At 38.1% G+C, this 22,046-nt stretch overlaps 1 protein-coding gene across 2 annotated transcripts in view; it reads right to left on the bottom strand.

The window, feature by feature from the left end:
- Nucleotides 1-5,747: 5,747 nt before the first annotated feature.
- The window catches only part of LOC118799051 (Schwann cell myelin protein-like), a 45,746-nt gene continuing 29,447 nt past the window's right edge, over nt 5,748-22,046 (bottom strand). Inside the window, exons 4-13 of one of the 2 annotated variants that reach the window (XM_036558739.1) lie at nt 20,840-21,133; nt 19,265-19,525; nt 16,693-16,953; nt 14,510-14,770; nt 13,363-13,623; nt 10,322-10,597; nt 8,444-8,531; nt 8,055-8,084; nt 7,708-7,846; nt 5,748-6,159 (exon numbers count right to left, since the gene is read on the bottom strand). In XM_036558739.1, the coding sequence (XP_036414632.1) occupies nt 6,127-6,159; nt 7,708-7,846; nt 8,055-8,084; nt 8,444-8,531; nt 10,322-10,597; nt 13,363-13,623; nt 14,510-14,770; nt 16,693-16,953; nt 19,265-19,525; nt 20,840-21,133 (1,904 nt within the window). In that variant the 3' untranslated portion in view covers nt 5,748-6,126. The remainder of the gene's footprint in view (nt 6,160-7,707; nt 7,847-8,054; nt 8,085-8,443; nt 8,532-10,321; nt 10,598-13,362; nt 13,624-14,509; nt 14,771-16,692; nt 16,954-19,264; nt 19,526-20,839; nt 21,134-22,046) is intronic. The other variant, XM_036558740.1, reaches the window with a different exon arrangement.

The following is a 22,046-nucleotide window of genomic DNA, read 5'->3' as shown; positions in this document are numbered from 1 at the left end:
CGGCTACTTATTATCATTTTACACCAAATATTTACACAGTCTTTAGAGTTTGTTCCATGCACTAACTGAGATAATATCTAGAACCTGTTAGGTGTTCCATTGTGGTTTAGCTAGTCTGTCTGGCTACTTATTATCATTTTACACCAAATATTTACACAGTCTTTAGAGTTTGTTCTATGCACTAACTGAGATAATATCTAGAACCTGTTAGGTGTTCCATTGTGGATTAGCTAGTCTGTCTGGCTACTTATTATCATTTTACACCAAATATTTAAACAGTACTTTAGAGTTTGTTCCATGCACTAACCTAGATAATGTCTAGAAACTGTTAGGTATTCAATTGTTATTGGCTACATATTATCATTTTATACTAAATAATTACACAGTACTTTAGGGTTTGTTCCAGGCATTTACAGAGATAATATCTAGAACTTGTTGGGCATTTCAGTGTAATTTATTTAAACTATCTTGGAACTTATCATCAGGCTATGCAGAATAATTACCAAGTACTTTCGAGTTTGTACCACGTATAATACCACTTGGTATGTTATAAAGAAAGCACTGTCTTGTAATAATCTTTGTTTTATACAATATCTGACTCAATATTTGATTACCTTTTTTTAAACATAAGACATTCTGGATATTATATTTACATTCGTACATTACAGTTTAGGCACCCCTGGTCAAATGACATGTGTTGTTGATGTTCTAAGTGGCAATAGATCATCTACAGAGAACACTTCTGTACACTTTAATGCACTGTTACTCTGTGTTCTCTGTAGATGGTGTGTTAACTTATTTCCACTTAGAAAATCAACACCACGTCATTTGACCAGACGTGATCAAACCTTTGCAAACGACTGTATTAGAACTTCATTTTCATGAATGATCTGCAGCAATCTGGACACATCTATTCATATTTTACAGCTTCATAGTGATTAACTGAAAGCTGTAGTAGCATCATACTAGAATCATTTTGCTGGGACAGAACTGGTTTTATATTAATAACCTGGTGATTCCAAACTTTGGAACCGTTAATGGTAAAACACTTCCCTATTTTATTTATTATTGTCCACAGTATTAATCCTGCTGCAGCAATACACACTTGAAAAGATGTTTTTTCAAGGGTTCTTTAGTAAACAAAATGGTTCTATGTAGAACAATTTACATGCATGGGTTCTTTGCATCGTTAGAGCTTCAGATTGACAGAGAATGTGTTTTATATGGTTCTATATGGAACCTTTTTAAAAGGGTTCTATATAGCACCAAAAAGGGGTCTTTGATTGTTACAATGTCAAGCGTCTAACTGTAGTGGAACCATTTTTGGTGTTATATAGAACCCTTTTCCAGAAGGCTCTATATCGAACCATCCACAGCACATTCTCCAGCAATCTGAAGAACACTTTAACAATGCAAAGGACCCTTTAATCAAGGTTTCATTGCATGCTCATTCTATATAGAACCATTTTCTTTACTAAAAACCCCGGAAGAACCATCATTTTTAAGAGTGTACTCTTTCACTATGTTGTTGAAATAGATGCATTTAAAAAGCAGTTGTGAAATGTGTTATGTCAAAAAAATTATTATTATTATTATTAGAACCCCATTTCCAAAAATGTTGGGACGCTGTGCAAAATGTAACTAAAAACAAAATGCAATGATGTGCAAATAATTTAAACCCTATATTTAATTAAAAATACTACAAAGACAACAGATCAGTAACATGATTGGGTATAAAAGAGCATCCCAGAGAGGCTGAGGCTTTCAGAAGTAAAGATGGGGAGGGGTTCACTGCATTAAAAACAGACATGATTCTGTAGTAGAAATCACTGCTTGGGCTCAGGAACACTTCCAAAAAACACTGTCTGTGAACACAGTTCATCACTGCGTCCACAAATGCAAGTTAAAACCCTACTATGCAAAGAAGAAATCATATATAAACAGGACCCAGAAATGCCGCCACCTTCTCTGGGCCCGAGCTCATTTAAAATGGACTGTGGCGAAGTGGAAAAGTGCCCTGTGGTCCATCAAATCAACATTTGAAATTCTTTTTCGAAATCATGGACACTGTTTCCTCCTCTTCCTTCCTCACGACCACTCAGCTTGTTATCAGTGCACAGTATAAAAGCTAGTATTCATGATGGTTTAGGGGTGCATTAGTGCTCAAGGAATGGGTGATGTGCACATCTGTAAAGTCACCATTAATGTTGAATGATATATACAGGTTTTGGGCACTGAGGTGACCAGTGGCTATAGTCCTGAAAGTGATATGTTTTCCCAGACTTGCTTGATATGAATTTTAGCTGCTTTGCAGTTCGGGGTCTGCTTTGTCATATTTTTTGCTTTGTAAAGCATGAAATGTTTTCAAAAGGTAACAGGTCTGGACTGCAGGCAGGCCAGTTTATCACCCAAACTCCTTTACTACAGAGCCATGCTGTTGTAATATGTGCAAAATGTGGTTTGGCATTGTCTTGCTAAAATGAACAAGGCCTTTCCTGAAATAGACGTTGTCTGGATGGCAGCATATGTTGCTCCAAAACCTGTAAATATCATTCAGCATTAATGGTGCCTTCACAAGTCACCCATGTCATGTGCACCAACGCACCCCTAAACCATCACAGATGTGGATTTCTGAACTGTGCACTGATAACAAGCCAGATGATCCATCTTCCCTTTAGCCCAGAGGACGTGGCGTATGTCATTTTCAAAAAATAATTTTGAACAGTTGGACCACAAGACACTTTTCACTTCACCTCAGTCCATATTAAATGAACTTGGGCCCAGAGAAGGTGGCGGCGTTTTGGGATCCTGTTTATATATGGTTTCTTCTTTGCATGGTAGACTTGCATTTGTGGATACAGCGACAAACTGTTCACAGACAGTGGTTTTCTGAATTATTTCTCTGGCTTCTCTGAATCTTTAATGATATTATGTACTGTAGATGATAAAATCCCTATGTTATTTTCTATTTTATGTTGAAAGCCGTTATTCTTGAATTGTTGCATTGCTTGCCCAAATAGTCTTTCAGCAGTGAAACCCTCCCCATCTTTGCTTCTGACTCAGCCTCTCTGAGATTGTGTTCCAGGTGGTTTTTCAGTTACATCTTCTCACTGTTCTGAAATGTGTCCCCACTTTTTGAAACATGTTGCTGGCATCAAATTCAAAATGGACATCTGTTTTTTTTTTTAAAACAATAAAATTTCAACATGTGATGTGAACTGATAGACTGAAAAGCTGGAACTGAAAATTAAGAACATTTTTAGAAAGCTATAAGTGTAAAGTGGATTACTTTTATTATGCTGATATAAAATTTAATTGAAGCTCCTGCAAAGCAGAAGATTACATAATCAATTGTTTGACTGAAGTCAGTTGATTAAAGAAATAGAATCAGGTGTACTCTTGCTTGTTCAGAATGAAAACCTGCAGCCACTCCAGCCATTTGTGCTTAGGACTGCACTGCTACTAGACAAATTAACAAGTTAATCGTAGCTTGTTGGGTGTTCAGTTATCATTTGCCTATTTATCATTTTTACATTGACATTTTTTAATTTAGAAGGAGACACTCTTGTCTAGAATTACTTACAAGAGTGCTTTGTTGTTTTTTTGTCTTAGCTAGTACAATTGGGTCAGAGTCCAAAATAACCTTGAGCTAAAATATTGCCAGAAACAGTTGAGTCAGTTATACCTAGATAGACTAAAGATAAACAATACGGAGGTAAGTGCAAATATAAGACATTTCAATAAGTACAAGGTTGTTTTAACAAGGATATGTGTGTTCAGCCAGTGAGATGAGGGACTCTCCTGTTCGGACAGCCAGTGAGAGTTGGTTTCACTACCTGGGCTTCAGTAGAAGAGTTCTGATGCTTGTGTTCCATTGCATCTTGAAGAATGGCAGGTCAAGCCAAGCCATATTTGAAGCTCAATGGGCTTGAGATATGAAACAAGGTTTGACCATTTCCATCAGCTAAGGAGGGGTCGGCCCATTTTTGGCTTTGTAGGCGGGCACCCGGGCATTAAATTCTGATGCTGGAAGCCAGTGAAGAAAATGAAGCACCAGAGTGCCATAGATGAACTTCTGGATCAGTTCCAAAGGTTTGCTGGTCTTTGTAGAAGGACTGGCCAGGGGCACGTTGCAGTAGTCAAGCCTCGAGATGATGAGGGAATGAACATGCACTTGGGTGGCCTCCCTATAAAGAAAGATTCTCTGGATGTTGCAGAGGAGGAACCTGCATGACCGAGACAGGCTTTGCAATACCAAACCTTTGTGCATCTTCAAGCTAAACAACCAAGGAGTTCTCACAGGAGATGGCGGACTCATGGAAAGGACCTGTAGTTCCAGGTATGTATACAGTTTGTGTGTTTTGAACTGAATTCCTCTATTTTTGTTAAGACCTTTCAGACCTTTTGGTGTTTTTTTTTAGATATTGTCATTTAAAAACTATATTTCTTTGTTTACTCAGGTTTTTGTACATTACATTACAATACATTCATTTTTGCTTGAAGATCTGAAAGAATTAAGCGAGACAAACATGCAAAAGTAAAATAAATCAGGAAATCAGGGCAAATACTTTTTCACAGCTGGGATACAGCTTGAGGTGACTTCATTCAATTTTCCCTGAGCGGGTGATGCCTTTATTTGTAGAAGGAGCCACATGTTAAACATAAATAAAGGATGACCCTTTCACCGCGGCAGTTTACAATGGTTGTAATAAAATCGCATCCGTCTTCATCAGTTCTTGACAGATTTTACAGCAGAGATTTAAACACAACTAGATGACGTGTTGTTTAATGATGTCGTTCGAATGATTTGCAAAGATGTATGTTGGGGTTTTTTAATTCAATGTAAATGTAAACATCTTACATGTAATTGATTTGTGAAGGTCTTATACACTACTGCTTATTTTTAATTCAATTCAAATGTAAAGGTCCTGTGTTTGGCTCAGATACTGTCAGATACTGACAAATATTCTTTACACAGTTAAGACAAAAGACAAATACAAAAGACATTGTTCAATACTTTATTTTGTTTTAAAAATATAGATATGTATAAATATTCAAAAGATTATTTAAAATCTTAAAAAAAAGATTTTATTCAACATCTAGGCCCTGGTAGGTCATGTCTATATTTATATTTTACATACATACATACATACATATATATATATATATATATATATATATATATATATATATATATATATATATATCCATCATCTAAACCGCTTATCCTTCTGGGTCGCGGTGGGGTGCTGGAGCCTATCCCAGCTGTCATTGGGCAGGATACACCCTGGACAGGTCGCCAGTCCATCGCAGTATATATATGTTCCATATATATATATATATATATATATATATATATATATATATATATATATATATGTTCCATATATATATATAGCTGCTTTGGAAGAAAATCTCCATTTTTATCATTTTTCAGTTTTTGACATAATTTGAAAATACCTGTTGACCTTTACATTGCATGTAAATTTCATGATGAACGGACCAAAAGAAACGGCCCAGAATGACCTGGAAAAACGTCTGTTTCCATTGACTTACATTAAAAGTAAAATAGGTTTTTTCCTTCTCCTGTAAAGTGTGGAAAGAAGAGTGTTTAAAGAAAAAAGAATTAGTCTGTTGTCCTGCGATGGACTGGCAGCCTGTCCAGGGTGTATCCTGCCCTCCGCCCAGTGACTGCTGGGATAGGCTCCAGCACCCCAGAAGGATAAGCGGTTTCAGATAATGTTTGTGTGTGTGAATTAGTCTGTTTTGAGTAAATATGGGGTTAAAATGCCTTCAAAATTGAGGCCTTATGAAGCATTATTGCACTCATTTTTAAAGCAAAGAAAGTGCTTAATTTGCTGCATACAAAACTCATGCAAAACAACAACACTTAGAACTTAGAACTTAGAACAAGTGACCCACATAGTTATGGGCCTTAAGGCTACAGCCCACACATAATGACAACAAAGTCTTCTTTAAGCCTTCTTATGTGAGTTATATTTGAGGGTCTACTGAGTTAAATGAATACTCAAACTTAAATTCTTCACCAGTAAAGGCAGAACATTGCAGGCTGTAGGCTACTGAAGTTCAGCTTTGAGGAGCAGATCTCTCGATGTCAGGAAGGTCTCAGTAGTTCTGGTAGATGTCGTACCCGTCATCCTAACAAACACAGAAAGCATCATGACTGATACTGCATGTTCAGCTCAAGAACTGCATCAGAAAAGGGTTCTTAAAATGCCCAAATGAAAATTGTCCAATCGATTTTCCTTCCTGGTATCTAGGTAGATACAGCTAAACAAGTTCTCCTCACTAGAAACTCTTGGCTGCCACCACTTATTTCTGGCCAACAGTCAGACTAGCAGTTCAATAAAAGCTACTTCTCACAAGCAAGTTCTCTTGCTTATATAAACATAATTAATATGTCATCATCTCTTCTTTCGATTAGACGGGCAACATATTTAGTTGTTACGGATGTTGGAATAAAACTAGATCCCGTTTGCACACAATATGATTTGTCCTCTATCGCCCCCTTGAGTACTGAATGTTTTAACTGCCACCGTAACAAGGCTCTCTTTACACAGTGAAACTTTCATGCAACTCTAGCTGCTTGAAACCTCCATGAAACTAAATTGTGTTTGAGTTGCATACTCCATTCAAAACGCAGATCGCAGTAAAGGGCATCGTTTCAAACTATTGTTTTCTCCAGAACAATGGACAAGAAAATAAACAGAAGCTGGTTTATTTGAGGATAAACCAGGATAAAAAGGTTGTGGTAAGTCAGTTTACTGAGCCATGACAACAAATGAGAATTTCTTGAACCTAATGTTTTTTGTAAACAGCTGCTTTACATACTAATGAGTTAGACAGACAAAAGATATATATATATATATATATATATATATATATATATATATATATATATATATATATATATATATATATATATATATATATATACACATACATATATATATAAAGAATGGCAATCACAGAAAAAAAATGCAAAAAAAATTAATGAAGATGATAAAAATATGTATCTAACACCTTGTAGATGACTTTACAGGCAGAATAATAAGGTGTATCAAAAATGCAAGCTACTATTTTGCCTTACTAGTAGAGTAATCCAAATTTTCTAATTGTTTCATGTTGTTGTCAAGTTCATATAACTGTCAAGTTGCTGAAAGCAACTCACAAAATGCAACTAGTTCCATGAAAGTTTCACAGTGTAAAGCCAGCCTAATAAAAATATGTTGTGTGCAACTTTGTTTTTAATTGTTTTATGTAACCACCAATTTGCACTAAATTTTGTTGAAGGCAACCCACAACATGCAACGAGTTGCATGGAATTCTCAAAGAACAAGGCCAGCCTTATTAGATATGTTTTAGTGAACTTGGTTTTAAATTGTTTTGTGTAACCGTCAAGTTGCACTGAAATTTTGTTGAAGGAAACTTACAACATGCAGCTTGTTGCATGGTCATGGTGTACAGCCATCCTAATAAAATATGTTTTATGCAACTTTGCTTTTAGTTGTTTCATGTAACTTTCAAGTTGTACAGAAATTATTTTAAAGGTGACTCACAACCGGCAACTAGTTGCATGAAAGTTTCACAGTGTATGGCCAGCCTAAGAATGAACAGTGCTCAGCTCATGAAGGGGTTAATAATAACATGATGGTCTTTTAGAGTCATTTTTGAGAGATGTTGTACCTTGTTTGACTGTGGAGTGTCCATGGTGTTAGCATAGATATCCTCTTCAGCTTCATTGTTCACATAGATATTGTCATTAAGATTCAAGTCATTAGTCCTAAACTGGTCGATACTCTTTCCACTGGACTCTGTACATGACCTAAACCCACAAAGTCAATGGTCATTAGTCACACCTTACAACAAAATACAGCTGAAAAATGATCATGCAGACATGAAGCAATTGTTATTCCCTTTTCTTTAAGAAGTGAACTTTATCATTGCTGATGAGACAGTGAATCATTTCCTATTTCTTAACTAATCTATCTATCTGAACAGACACATGGCAATCAGTTACTACTTTCTGTTACCTGAAGGTGGAGTCAGCTGGAAGCTGGTGTCTGTTGCAAAACAGAAAACAGACAGTGTGAACTTTAAACCTCCATGAAAGACACTCATTGCCTTACTGAAGGACGCTGCTGGGTTTTACATTAGCACAGCTTTATGAGAACAGTTCGGCAAAAATCTAATTTGCACAATTTTCCACTTACCCCAGATGTAGTCAACAGGACACATTAGCCTCATAGCTCCAATGTGTAAATAAAGAATTACAATTCAAACACCAAACATGTCTCGGCCGGCCGAGAAAATCTGAAGTGGAAAATTGTGTAAATTAGATTTTTTTGCCGTTTTGTTAAGATCATGTATGCAGTCCTGTCAGTCCACTAGCAAGACTAAGAGACATGTCTGTAAACTGTACCTCTTTTTTAAGCAGATAGCCACCACAGCAATTCCTAGGATGATGCACACCAGAGCCACTACTGCAGCTAGTATTAGTACAGAGTTTCCTGGAAATTATGGAAAAAAGAATGAAGACAGTAGTTCCTTAAATCATTTATACAGTTTATGCAATTCAAAATGTGATGTATTTGGTGCCTGAAGTTTGCTTCTTTAGTTTTACACTGGAACTACGAGGTTAATGTAGCTCTTGGAAGCTTATGTTCACCAAGTAGCACTGTGCTAACTGCATCCCTAAATCATCACACACTTGCCACAAATTGTGTCAAGTTGATAAGTAATCAGACCATTAGACCAGAGTGCTCGAGGGCACTGTTTTGTATTAGTCTAAGTGCGATACCTTGAAATTACATCCAACAGTGTTTACCATCCACAAATGCACAGGCTGATCAAACGATTTAATCAGACCTTGAAATAATATGATTTGTAAGTTTGTGCATGAGGTTGCAAGGAACTGGGACAGGTGTCTGAAACCCCATGGGGTTTTCCCCTTCTGAGTTATTATGTGGGGAAAAACTCTGGGGTGTACAAAGTCATCTGTGAACATTGGGAGGGCTTTCAAGCAGCAAAAACAAAATTCGGTATGTTTTTGATCTCCAAGCAAAAGTCCACGTACTGGGACACTTAACTCAGGAGAATTTGCCCCAGGCTCAAGAGTGGCAGAGCCTTACATACAACAGGGGCATCAGCTGAGGGAATGAGGTAAAATGATCTGATAGAGGTGATACGCTATACCATCTCAAACCTCCTTAAACCATTAAGGGAGGTGGTCTCTGTTGCTCTAGCAACAGCTATCCCAGAAAAAGTCGGGAGCAGTGTCAGCAGGCTTTTATAAAACTGAAGGCAGTTCTCTGTGGGGGTCTGCTGTTACACTCCCCTGACTTTTCTCTCCTTTTTACCCTGCAGATTGATGCCTTGGACTTTTGTCCCAGATAACGGACAGGGAAGATCGCCCGGTGCTATACATTAGTTGTCTAGCTGGCCCCCAGCAAGTACAGCACACTAAAAAGTAGTGCTTCACCATTAAGTGGGCAGTCCTTCCTCTCTGCTGTTACCTGTTAGGATGCCCTTTCACCCTCTATGCAGACCACGCCCCGCTCCAATGGCTCCAGCGCATGAAGGATGCCAGTGCCTGGATCACCTGTTGGTATCTGGCTTTACAGCCTTTGAAGTTAAAGGTGGTCCACAGGCAGGAGGCCCAGATGTGGTGGCTGATTTCCTCTCCAGTCTGTGTGTGTGATGGAGGGTGCAGGCTGCTGGCCAGATTGTTGTCTGGCCTGCATTGGGTGGTAGTGGTATGTGGCAGGGGAGCATTGTCAAGCGCAGTTTGTGCGGCGGAGGGCCGGTTGCAGCGAGGCAGCGGACTGACTGTCGTTCACCTGTGTGTAATTGTGTCATAATCTACTTATATGCCTTTCTTTTCTCAGTAGAAACACAGAGAGAGAGGAAAACCAAGTCCAAGTCACAGCTGAGCTTTGAACAGTCTTTATTTTATGTCATGTAGAGCAGAATGCTCAAAGTTTATATTTATGTTAGAGTAAAATTATCCTCTGTATCTCTGCACCTGTCCCTACCATATTTCTTCCCATTTAACCTGCCAAGGTGTCACAGTGACTAAAGTATTTTCTTGTTGTTTTGTTATCCAATAAATCTAAATAAAGACACTTTTGTTGTTTGTTTTGGGCCACTTGGATTTTGAGAAATGAGTGTTTAACTGCAGTAATCTTATATTTATATATATAGCTTTATATAGCTGTATATATCTTTACATTAAGGACACAGTAAGGTCTGTCTAGTGTTTTTTTTTTTTTCACTCACACATCATTTCGAAACGCACTACCTTCTAACAGTGACTGCTGCATTGGCATCTGATAAGAGTCTGTCCCCACGATGTTGGACGCATTACAGGACACGTTGCTGGCTAGTGGTCCTGTAAGCTCCGACACTGCTATTCTTCCAGCATATTTAGACGTTGTGTTGAAGTGTGGAAAGAGAGCGCTGCTCCCATTAACTGTCCAGAAGATGTTAGCTTTGGGCTCTGCTTCCGCTCGACACACACACTGGACACCTCCAGCTGACCTAAAGCATGTTGAGTCCATCAGGATGGTGGGAGGAACTGAGACATAGGAAAACACAAGACACAGAACATGACTGCTGAGTCTTAAAGCTGTACTGCTTAACATGTTAACCAGGGCTAAAGATGCATGAAGTACAGTATCGCAAACTTCATGTATTGCCAGCAGAAGGAGTGGTGCCGTTATTCCTTGCTCTAACACAGTGACCCAGTCTTACAGACATCTGTAGTCAAATCGCCAGTTGGAAATCTCTATGACAGAAATGAATTGTCCTCTGGCTGACCCAGAAACACGGTCAGGTTTTGCGGGGAGAGCATTATTCATCACTCTAAAAGTTTCATAGATCTCTGAAGCTGTGTCGTCATTGTGTAGTTGGCGTCATGCCTATATTAGGAACTGTAGGAGTCTAAGCTGTAGTTTGACAAATCGCTTGTGAACTAAAACGTTCCAAAGTGGAAACGTCTTTCCACATAGGCTTTTCTTCTGAACATAGTCAGATTCTTTGAATCACAAGGTTCAATACAACTAATATACAACTGATACTCTATAAGAATGACAACCTCACAATAATACCCCACACAAACCAGCAGGCTTTGTCAATTGTTGTAGTTAAAAGACTATGGCAGTTTTAGGCTTCAGTGTGAGTACCTGGTGTTGGTATATCACAATGTTGAAGTTAATAGTAGACTTACTTTTGTGTGATGTCACTTCAGTGTGAGTTCACTTCCTTGGATCACATTTGTAGTTGTAATTAATAGGATCCAGTGAAATGTAAAACCAGTTTAGTCATAGTTTAGAGTTCCTGATATGGGTATGACACCAACTATAGAATGATGCATGACTTTAGAGGTCTATACTGCCTTGCCCTGTTCAAAGAATGTCACTGATACTAAGTACCACTTCATAATACCGTCACTGCTTTTTCGCCTGTGGTCATACACAACCTAGATGATAGAGCTAATGTTTTCCTGATCGGAACAGCCAGTTCCAAAATCTATTTGAGTGCTTATATCTCCCTTGTGTGGAGAAGTTTTAGCCTGCTTAGTTAACTTAACTGAGTTATAAGCTAGGTCCATGGGGTGCTTTGCATGGAAAAACACCAACTTCATTATATGCACATAGTTTATAAATGTTATTCATTTAAAGTGACAGACAAAGCAGAACAGAAAAAGCAGACCATTTCGTAATGTGGGTTGTGTTTTGGGCCCCTTCCCCAAGCGGATGAATCTGATCATTGCGAGTTTGTTGAAAGAGTATTCAAAGAGTCCAAACTTGGTACGACCTAAACGTAGAGCCAAGACTTCCTTTTTAAGTCCTACATCATACGTTGACTTTTGTATTGACTTCTAATACAAAATTAGCCAGTATTGTGATACTCATGTCCGGTCTCAGGATCGTAAACTATTTGGGGTCTCGTCTGGGTCTTGACCTCATTAGGACTCGGACTTGTCTCGGTCATGGGGTCAGATGTACTTGGAAATTGTTGTCGTGATGAGCCAAGAAGGATGCCTCCGTCTGAGGTAACCAGAAGCAAAGTCATCACTGAATACAACAAAACCAGAATAAAAATGATAACAGTTCTTCCTCTACATCTTGTCACCCACACAAAAAAAACAGAAAAGCTTGCATGGATTTAACCTATCAGATTGTTTGTCTCCTCACTCACATAATGAGAAGGCTAATTTGGCAGCTACCAAGTGCTGGACATCAGACCAAGAAAAGGAAAGCTGCAGATGGAGTTCTGGCTCAGTTCGTCAGGTTTAGAAACATTCACTGTGTTTAGTCTCTCAATGGCAGTGTAACTTGTTGGTTTTCAAAGCTTCATTCGAAAAGACACCCGAGCAAACAGCATAGAGCCAGAGTTATTTACTTTCACTTGCGACCCATATGAAGTCTAGTGCAACATATTCATTGTTGTGTTTTCTTTGTTTTGGTTATATTTGCACCGTACATTCGCACCTATATCTATATTTCACATATATCTAATTGAATCTAAGTTAATATTAAACAGGGTGATTCAAAAAGATTTGTCCGATTTCAAAGCACCATATTTTTACAACCGCGAGGCATCTAGGAACCAATCACATACCAATTGAAAGAGGGGGTCATAGAGTTTCTGACTGTCACCGGAAGGTGACTCCCTTCAGTCTGCGAGGAGATGCGACCCCTGAGCAGAAAGCATTTTGTGTTCTACACTTCAATAAGAGTGAATCCGTCATAACTGTGCAACGTGAGTTCCGCCGGCAGTGAACTACAAACAGCTCAGAGCATTCGTCGCTGGTTCCAAAACACTGGATGATCTCCGAAATTGCATTGAAAGAGCCGTGAGTACAGTGACACCCCACATGCTCAATCCAGTATGGGATGAATTTGACTATGGCGTTGATGTTGTCTGTACAGCTGGAGGAGGTTCATATTAAGCACTTGTAAAATTACATAAACTTTATGCTCACTTAAAAATATTTACAATTCACTGCATTGTTCTGTAATGATTTAAAAGTGAAATAAATCATTTTAAAATCAGATGAATCAGAAGTATTTCCTAAAATATACTATGAGATATAATATAATGCGTATGAATGTACAATTAACTTTTCATTTATGTATTTATTTGTATATGTATTTATTTATTCTGTACTATTCTGAAAAAAATCTTAATCTGGTCTTGGCCTCGGCCACTCCTAGTCTTGGTCTCGATTCGAGCTTGATATGTCCCCGTCCCGATCGCGGTCTTGACACGGCCTTGGGTCTAGCTGTGTTGACTACAGTACTAATATTAACAAAAAACAAACAAAGATATACTCACAGTGGACATTCAGCAGTACTGGCGCTGATTGACCTCTTCCAATAGAGTTCTGGGCAACGCAGGAGACTGACGTGTCTCGTTTGACAGATCCAAGGGAAAACGTTTTCGGTGCTCTGTGGGTCGTTGTGGAACTCTTTTGAGTGACAAGCCACTCATAGTCAGTTAATGCAGGATTGCTCTTACTAGTACATGTGAGCGAGACCGTACCACCCTCAACCACACTTACATCACCTCCATCTACTTTCACTTCTGTGGGAGCGTCTGTGGAAATACAGTGAATACAGATTGTTAATTATAATGAATCAACTGAAATGAGTTTTCTTCCACTAGTCAAAAAGAACCGCTTCAATTGCACTTATGCCACACTGATGTGTAGCACTGTTTTTAATGTCCTTAAATTGGGGTTATTGCTATGCTTTTTCTCAAGCAAATTAAGTGGTTTGAGGTGGAGGAAATTCAGGTGGTCTAGATTTACAAAGGACAAAACATTATAGGACAAAATGAGCCCAGCGCTACAAATTCATTGCTGTATTTCCTTTGTTTTGGTTATACTTGCACTGAAAATATAAACAAATCTAGCTAGCAGTATTCCAGAATAATCATATTTTGCAAATAATCAACAACATTTGTCGTATTTAAACTGAGATGCCTATATTGTAACACATTTTGGCTGTTGAAAAGGAACTGATGGCCAAAGGCCCTCTAGCAGTACCACCACAGCCCACAGGTTGAACACTACTGCTGTATATGCTTACATAAAATCTATTGGTTGAGGATCTTACTGTTATTTCCAGGATAACCTAACTGAGTATTCACTGTCGAAGTTCCAATGCAAACATCCTCTGAAGGCAAACTGTAATGTTTTTATCACTATAGTTTTATGTAATAACAAAAGTAGATGATGTTTGGTTTACGTTCGGTTGACTTTAAGTGCTGATTCTGAATATATTTTAGAGACGAAGGGACACAGAGTAACCTCACCATTGCTTCCAGTTACAATGCAGTTTGACTAAGACCATAATATAATGACAGTAAAGTTAGAAGCAGCATATGATTCAATGTTATATTTTATGAAACATATTACAACATAAAATGTTATATATGTTCACAACACTTTTATTAACAAAATAAACAAGGAAATACTCACAGTGGACATTCAGCAGTACTTGCGCTGATTGGCCTCTTCCAACAGAGTTACGGGCAGTGCAGGAGACTGACGTGTCTCGTTTGACAGCTTCAAGGGAAAACGTTTTTGGTGCTCTGTGGGTCGTGGGTGAACCCTTTTGGGTAACAAGCCACTCGTAGTCAGTTGGTTCAGGATTGCTCTTACTAGTACACGTCAGTGAGATCGTACCACCCTCAACCACACTTCTATCTGCTCCATCTATTTTAACATCTTCAGGGGCGTCTGTGGAGATACAGTGAATACAGATTGTATATTTTATTGCTGCATTTCTTATGACCTACAAACTATTTTCACTGTAAACAGTCCCAGACTTAGCTGAGTAGCACAGGTAGTGGCCTAAAATACATGGATATTAACAAATCAGACGAATGTGACAGAACAGACTGGATGCTTGTGGTAAAAACAAACGTTTAAAGCTTTATTGTAATTAAGGGTCAATCAAACATGATGTAGTAAAACAGGAGAGTGACAAAACCAAAGAGAGGCTCAAGAAAATGTAGACTAAGCTAAAAAAAGATGAATAAAAAAACAAGGTTAAAAAAACAAGCCAGGTCAAACACAGAGCAGCAGTAGAGAAAAGAACACTCGGTATGCACAAGAACGATCAGCGGCAGTACCCAGCAAAGTTGTGAACAAACTGAAGCGTTTATAGGGTGTAATGATGACAGTCAGGTGTGGCTGGTTAGTATTCAGGTGACCAGGATCTGGAGAGCTGTTGACAATTGGCTAATGCAGGTAGGGTGAGGGTCACATGCATTGGAGTCAGGGAGAGGATCACTGTGTCACTGATACTGAGTACCACTCCATAACACCACCACTGCATTTTTTTGCCTATGGTCATCCACATCCTTGCAGACAGAGGGATTGTTTTCCTTATCATGACCTTATGCCAGAATGTGCTTGAGTGCTTATAGCCTTCAAGTCAAGTCAAGTCAGCTTTTATTGTCAATACTACAATATGTACAGGACATACAGAGTATTGAAATTGCGTTACTCTCAGACCCCATAGTGTAAATACTAAACACTAATTGTAAATAAAATAAACACTAATTGTAGAAAAATAGAATAATAAAAATAATAATAAAAAAATAATAATAATATAAATATAAGAACTTAACTTTAACTTAAGTGAGTCCGAGTTAAAATCTAGATCCATGAGGTGCTTTGCAAGGAAACAACACCGTATTGATTATATATATGCACATGGTTCATTTCAAATTACAAACAAAGCAGCAGACAAAGCAGAACGTGGTTGTGCTTCAGACCCCTTCCCCGAGAGGATGAATCTGATTATTGCATGTGTTGAAACAGCATTCAAAAAGTCAAAACTTGGTAAGGTAGGTGTTTTCCCAGGATGTGAGTGAATTATCTCCTACTGAGTTACTTGTTTTCCATGCACAGAAAGCCCAGCACTACATATTGATTGCTGTGTTGCCTTTGTTTTGGTTATGCTTCCACTGAATATATAAACATAACTAGATAACAGTTTGCCAGAATAAATCAACGAGCTTGATAAATATAATGCTTTATTTTTGCGAATATGTTTAAAATAGTGTTTTGGTTAAATGCATATATTGTAACAAATTTTTGCTGTTAAATCAGCTGATTGCCTACGGCCCTCTAGCAGTACGAAACATTGGCGTACCATAGTACCACAGCAGTACCACAGCCCACTGGGGGCCGCAGCCAACAGGTTGAACACCACTGCTGTATATACTTAAATAAAATCTGTTGGTTGAGATGAAGTTCCAATTCTAACATTCCCTGAGGGCAGATTGGAATGTTATTATTACTGTGTTTTTATTTATTAACAAAAATGGTTTCAGCAAAGAACATATACAATATAACCTTATGACTGCTTCCAGTTACAATGCAAAGTTGGACTAAGACTATAATATAATAATAATTAATAATTTAGGCTAAATATTTATGTTTTATAACAAATGAGATCTATATTATGCATTAATATATAATGTATTATTAATGAAAATGAAAGTACATTTATCATTTATTTTTTAATATTCTGAAAAATATCTTAATCTGGTCCTGGTCTCGGCCGCTCCTAGTCTCGGTCTTGACTCAGACTCTGCTCTAGCAGTCTTGACTAACACTTATATTAGCAAAACAATCAAGGAAATACTTACAATGGACTTTCAGCAGCACTGGATTTGATTGACGACTTCCAACGGAGTTCTGGGCAATGCAGGCGACTGACGTGTCTCGTTTGACAGATCCAAGGGAAAACGATTTTGGTGCTGTTTTGGTCGTGGTGGAACCCTTTTGGGTAACAAGCCATTTGTACTCATTTGGTGCAGGATTGCTCTTACTAGTACACGTAAGTGAGATCGTACCATCCTCAACCACACTTCTATCTGCGCCATCTATTTTCACATCTTCAGGGGCGTCTGTGGAGATACAGGGAATACAGATTGTATATTTTATTGACACATTTCTTATGGCTTGCAAACTACTTCATCGTAACCAGTCCAATCCAAAGTCAGCTGAATTCAGTGGCCTGAAATACATATTTGTAAACAACATTTGACAGAATTTAAACCATAAATTTATAGTGGATTGACTGAAATGCGCCCTCTTCTGCTAGTCTAAAAGAACTGCTTCCATTGCACTTCTGCCACACTGATGTTTAGCACTGTTTTTAATGTCTTTGAATGGGGTTATCTCCTCTGTTCTCTTACAGGTGAGATGCCACACTGCTCCTCAGGTGATTTAAGTGATTTGACATGGAGGAAATTTAGGTGATGACCAGGATAACTAGATTTACAAAAGACGTAATGTCACAGCTGGCTGACACAGGACACGACCATGAGAGTTTTCAAAAATGCCATTCATTTCTCTTATAGAGAAAACTAGTTCAGACCTGAGTTTCTGATATGGGTATGATACTGACTACAGAATATTCCATGACTTCAGAGGTCTATACTGCCTTGCCCTGTTCACACAGTGTCACTGATACCAAGTACCACTCCATAACACTGCTGCTGTATTTTTTGCCTGTGGTCATCCACAACTGAGATGAATAGTTTGGAAAATGTTGGCTCTAATCTTACGAAAGAACATAAAGCTAGTTTCAAAAGCTACTTGAGTGCTTATAGCTATAAAGCTATGTCCATGAGGTGCTTTGCTTGAAAAAAAAACAAATTATATGCACATGGTTTATAGATAAATCTATTTAAAATGACAGACAAATCAGCAGAAAACAAAACACTGGTTATGCTTTGGACCCCTTCCCCGAGCGGATGAATCTGATTATTGCGAGTGTGTTGAAAAAGTATGTCGCCTCTTATGCTCCTTGGGACCACCGTTGGTTCCAAAACGCACTTCGTCGTATTCTTCATAACTGTCATAAGCTACATTCGAAAGGTGGGGGTCATATGAGAGCTGTAACTGTCTTCTTTCCAGTCAAATAGATGGGTGATGTAATTTTAAACCCTTATAATAAAAGAAGCTGAAAAATATTTTTTTTTCTACTGAAAGTCGACCCATTTTTCCACAAATCTGGGCTATAAACTATAAACAGATGGCGTCTCTTCAGTGATCTGCTCTGTACAAATTATTTTTATAAAATAGAACAAAGAGCGTCTAAGATTTTTGGCTTTCAGCAGTAAATTGTAAGCCTATAGCAATATGTGTATGATCATAAAACACGTTCTGTTAATCTGAGGGGAGCTTTTAAAATGAATTAATAAATAAATAAAATAAAAATTTGCATTTATTTCATGCAGTTACTGAATAATTTGCCTTAAGATTTGGTCGTGTAAATTCAGATGGACAAACCAAAATATACCCTGGAGCATAAGTTAAATGTTAAAGAATCAAAACTTGAGACCTGAACATGCAGTCAGTGCTTCTTTTTAAGTCTTTGCATGTGATGTTAATGTATAAGGATGTATGATATGGTCAAAAAAACTTCCGCAAAATCTGATCCAACAGCTCTGACTTTTAAATTGTTATTTAATGCTTTACAGGGTGACTCGCAGCAGTGAACGTTCACCCCATATTAGCTCATTTCTCATAATTCAACAAAGTTTAGCCAAAAAGACTTTTTATTAAAAAAGATTTATTGATGGGAAAGAACTAAAGGACTTACAAGCCACGCAGTTCAATGAACATTTAGTTGGAACGCCATCAGAGAAAAGTCCAGTGACGTGACGAATGAGTTTGAGCTCCTTTGGACAGTGTTTTTCAAAGAACAGCCTGCTAGCCCACTAGCTAGTTTTGTTAGCATCAGAGAGACTGTGATTTAGACAAACAGACTTTCACACACATGAAGCTCAGCACTACATATTCATAGCTGTATTTCCTTTGTTTCGGTTGTGCTTGCACTGAAAATATAAACATAACTAGCTAGCAGTTTGCCAGAACAATCCAATATAAATATAGTATTTTTACAAAAAAATCAATAATATTTTTCATATTTAAAATTATATTTGGTAAAATGCCTACGTTGTAACTAATTCTTGCTGTAAAAAAAAACAAAACCCCCCCCCCAAAAAAAACACCAGTACCATCATGTGCCACTGGGGGGCACAGTCCACAGCTTGAACACCACTGCTGTACATGCTTAAATAGTATCTGTTAATTGAGGATCTAAGTGATATTTCCAGAATGGCCTAACTGAGTGTTCCTTGTTGAAGACTCGCCTCGCGGTCTCGACTGCAACACTTATATTATCAAAACAAACAAGGAAGTACTTACAATGGACATTCAGCAGTACTGACACTGATTGACCTCTTCCAGCTGAGTTCTTGGCAGTGCAGGAGACTGATGTGTCTCGTTTCACATCTCCAAGGGAAAACGTTTTTGGTGCTGTTTTGGTCGTGGGGGAACCCTTTTGGGTGATAAGCCACTCGTAGTCAGTTGGTTCAGGGTTGCTTCTACTAGTACATGTGAGTGAGATCGTACCACCCTCAACCACACTTCTATCAGCTCCATCTATTTTCACATCTTTGGGGGCGTCTGTGGAGATAATGATAGTGAATACAGATTATTTTCTATGTATTTTATTTTTGTTTATTATATTTTATCGCTGCATTTCTTATGGCTACAAACTATTTCCATGTAAACAGTCTAGAGTTAGATGAGTTCAGTAGTACAGGTTCAGTGAAATGTCCACTAAAATACATAGATATTAACAAATGCCTTTTTATAAACAATCTATTCTGCCAGTGAAGAAGAACTGCATCCTTTGCACTTATGCCACACTGATGTTTAACACTGTTTTCAATGTTTTTGAATGGGGTTATCTCCTCTGTTCTCTTAAAGGTGAGATGCTACTCTGCTCATCAGGTCATTGAAGTGGTTTGAGATGGAGGACATTCAGGTGATGCTTTGGCTTGGATGACTAGATTTAAATCCCATTAAGAAGGTTTACAGTTATTTTGGGAAATAAGAAAAATCCATCTGAATAGTCAGTGAACAGCAGGAAAAATCATGTATTTATATCATTTATAAAACTTCAAAGTATTGCAAAATAGTGTTATCATTTGTTAGTAGCTGTGCTTTAAAGCTTTTAGAGCTTGCATAGTGGAGCCTTCTCTGATGGATAGTTACAATAAAAAAAAAAAATCTCTGCTTCTGGTAAAATTGATTTTAAGTTAGCAGGGCAAGCGACACTAGAGGCCAGTTTCCTGGACATTAGTTACCCTTGTTCACAGTAGCCCTAAAATGTAAATTCCTAATGTTTTGGAGCTCCATCAGTTGAGCTAAGCAATTTTTTTTCTTTTTCATTGCCGGGTGGAGAGAAGTGAATCGTTTTCAGAGCTTAGGGTTATTACCCCTCGTCTTTCACCCCTCATCGCTCACTAACAGTTAAACACAGAGTCACCACAAGTCCACTGGAGTGATTACTGGAAGGCTTGCAGAAAGAGGCTACGTCTAATCTTGAACAATACTGCAGAGTCAATGGTACATCAACACTGGAAATTCCCTTTAGTCTAGGCTTAGGCTTAATCCAGACCTGTAAAACTAGCCTTATCTCACTAACAACCAATTGGTGACTAGAGACAGACCTACAAAATACTGTTAACATGCTTCGTTGTCTATTTCCTTTGTTTACATTCACTTTCTAATATGTAATTTCAATTATTACAAAAAAAACTGTCAGCAATTCTTTTTGACAGTCAGTGTATATTATAAAACTTAAATTATTTATATTATTCATATTGTTATAAAACAAGAAAGAAGCGTAATGAGTGGCAGAAAGAAAAAAACAAAAGGTTCAAAACTTTTAACAACATAAAGTGAAGAAAACATGGCAGTTTGTAGACTTACAGAAGATGCTGAGTGTAACAGTTGTACTATATATAGAATTGCCGTTGAATGTACTCTTGCAGCTGAGCGTCCTCCTGTTGTCTAGATAGGTTGCTTTGAACTGTGCTTGGGTCACTGAAGTCCACAGTCCTCCTGAGGGTGTGTTGCTGATCACCTTGTTAGAAACGTAAGACAAACCCATCCACTCCACTGGTGGAGGGGACGAAGGACAGGAATGTCGGACTGTGCAGGTGGCAGAGAATACATTTCCTTCCGTTCGTGAGTTCTCTACGGAAATGCTAATCTCAGGGTTCACTGGAATCAAAGCACAAATATTAATATTAATTGGTCAGAAGACTGTTGTAGTCCAAAATCATAATTACTTGTATTATTACTTATTGAAGTGATTTAATGTGGGTGGGAAATCTGTCAGGCTTGGACAGAATTCAGGCGCTTGCAGGCCACACTTAAGTAAAAAGGGTTTATTATCAAAGGGAGTATTCGTAATCAAAGTCAGCCAGTCCAAGGTCAAAAACCCAAAACAGTAACCATGAGGAGAGTCCAAAAAGCAAAATGTCCAAGAAACAGAAACAGGGTCAAACCAGAAAACACAACAATACTGAGAGGGCAAGGTCAAAGAAAAACAAAGCAATGTTTATACACAAAATGGCAAACAGACAAAATAGAAGGCTCTTATAACAAAGGCAATACTTTACAATGTGCTCAGCTGAAACCTGGGCTTGTATACTAAACTAACAGGTCACAATAACAAGGAACAGGTGAGAGTGATCAGTAGACAAGCGAGGCAGAACGTTGGAGAGTCATGTGGGGGAGGTTGGTAGTCATATGAACAGAAGTGGGGTTCTGGGAAATGGAGTTCGGGGGCTGGGAGGCCAGAGACAGCGGGAACGGAGGGAAGTGTGACAAAATCGTAGCACATTTTCCTTTCGTACCATAACGTAGCTGTAAAACATGGTATTGAGGAGGGTCTCTGAGCTAGCTGGGGGTTTCCTCTTGATGTTCGGTGGGGGGGGGTGAAATATAGTATTGTTGAGTAATGTTACATTGTGCCAGCCTGCTGGTGCACGGTGATGCAATCAAAACTCAGAAGACGTTTTAGATCACAGGAAAACAAGAATGTTGTCTTTTACATGATATTATATGATGCATATTGATTTTATGATGATATGATTTTCCTGGCTGCAAGTTTTGAGTGTTTGCATTGTTT

This window comes from Colossoma macropomum, unplaced genomic scaffold, assembly GCF_904425465.1.
Source record: "Colossoma macropomum unplaced genomic scaffold, Colossoma_macropomum, whole genome shotgun sequence".
Taxonomy (NCBI): Eukaryota; Metazoa; Chordata; class Actinopteri; order Characiformes; family Serrasalmidae; genus Colossoma; species Colossoma macropomum.
This window is presented reverse-complemented; position numbering and strand designations above follow the sequence as displayed.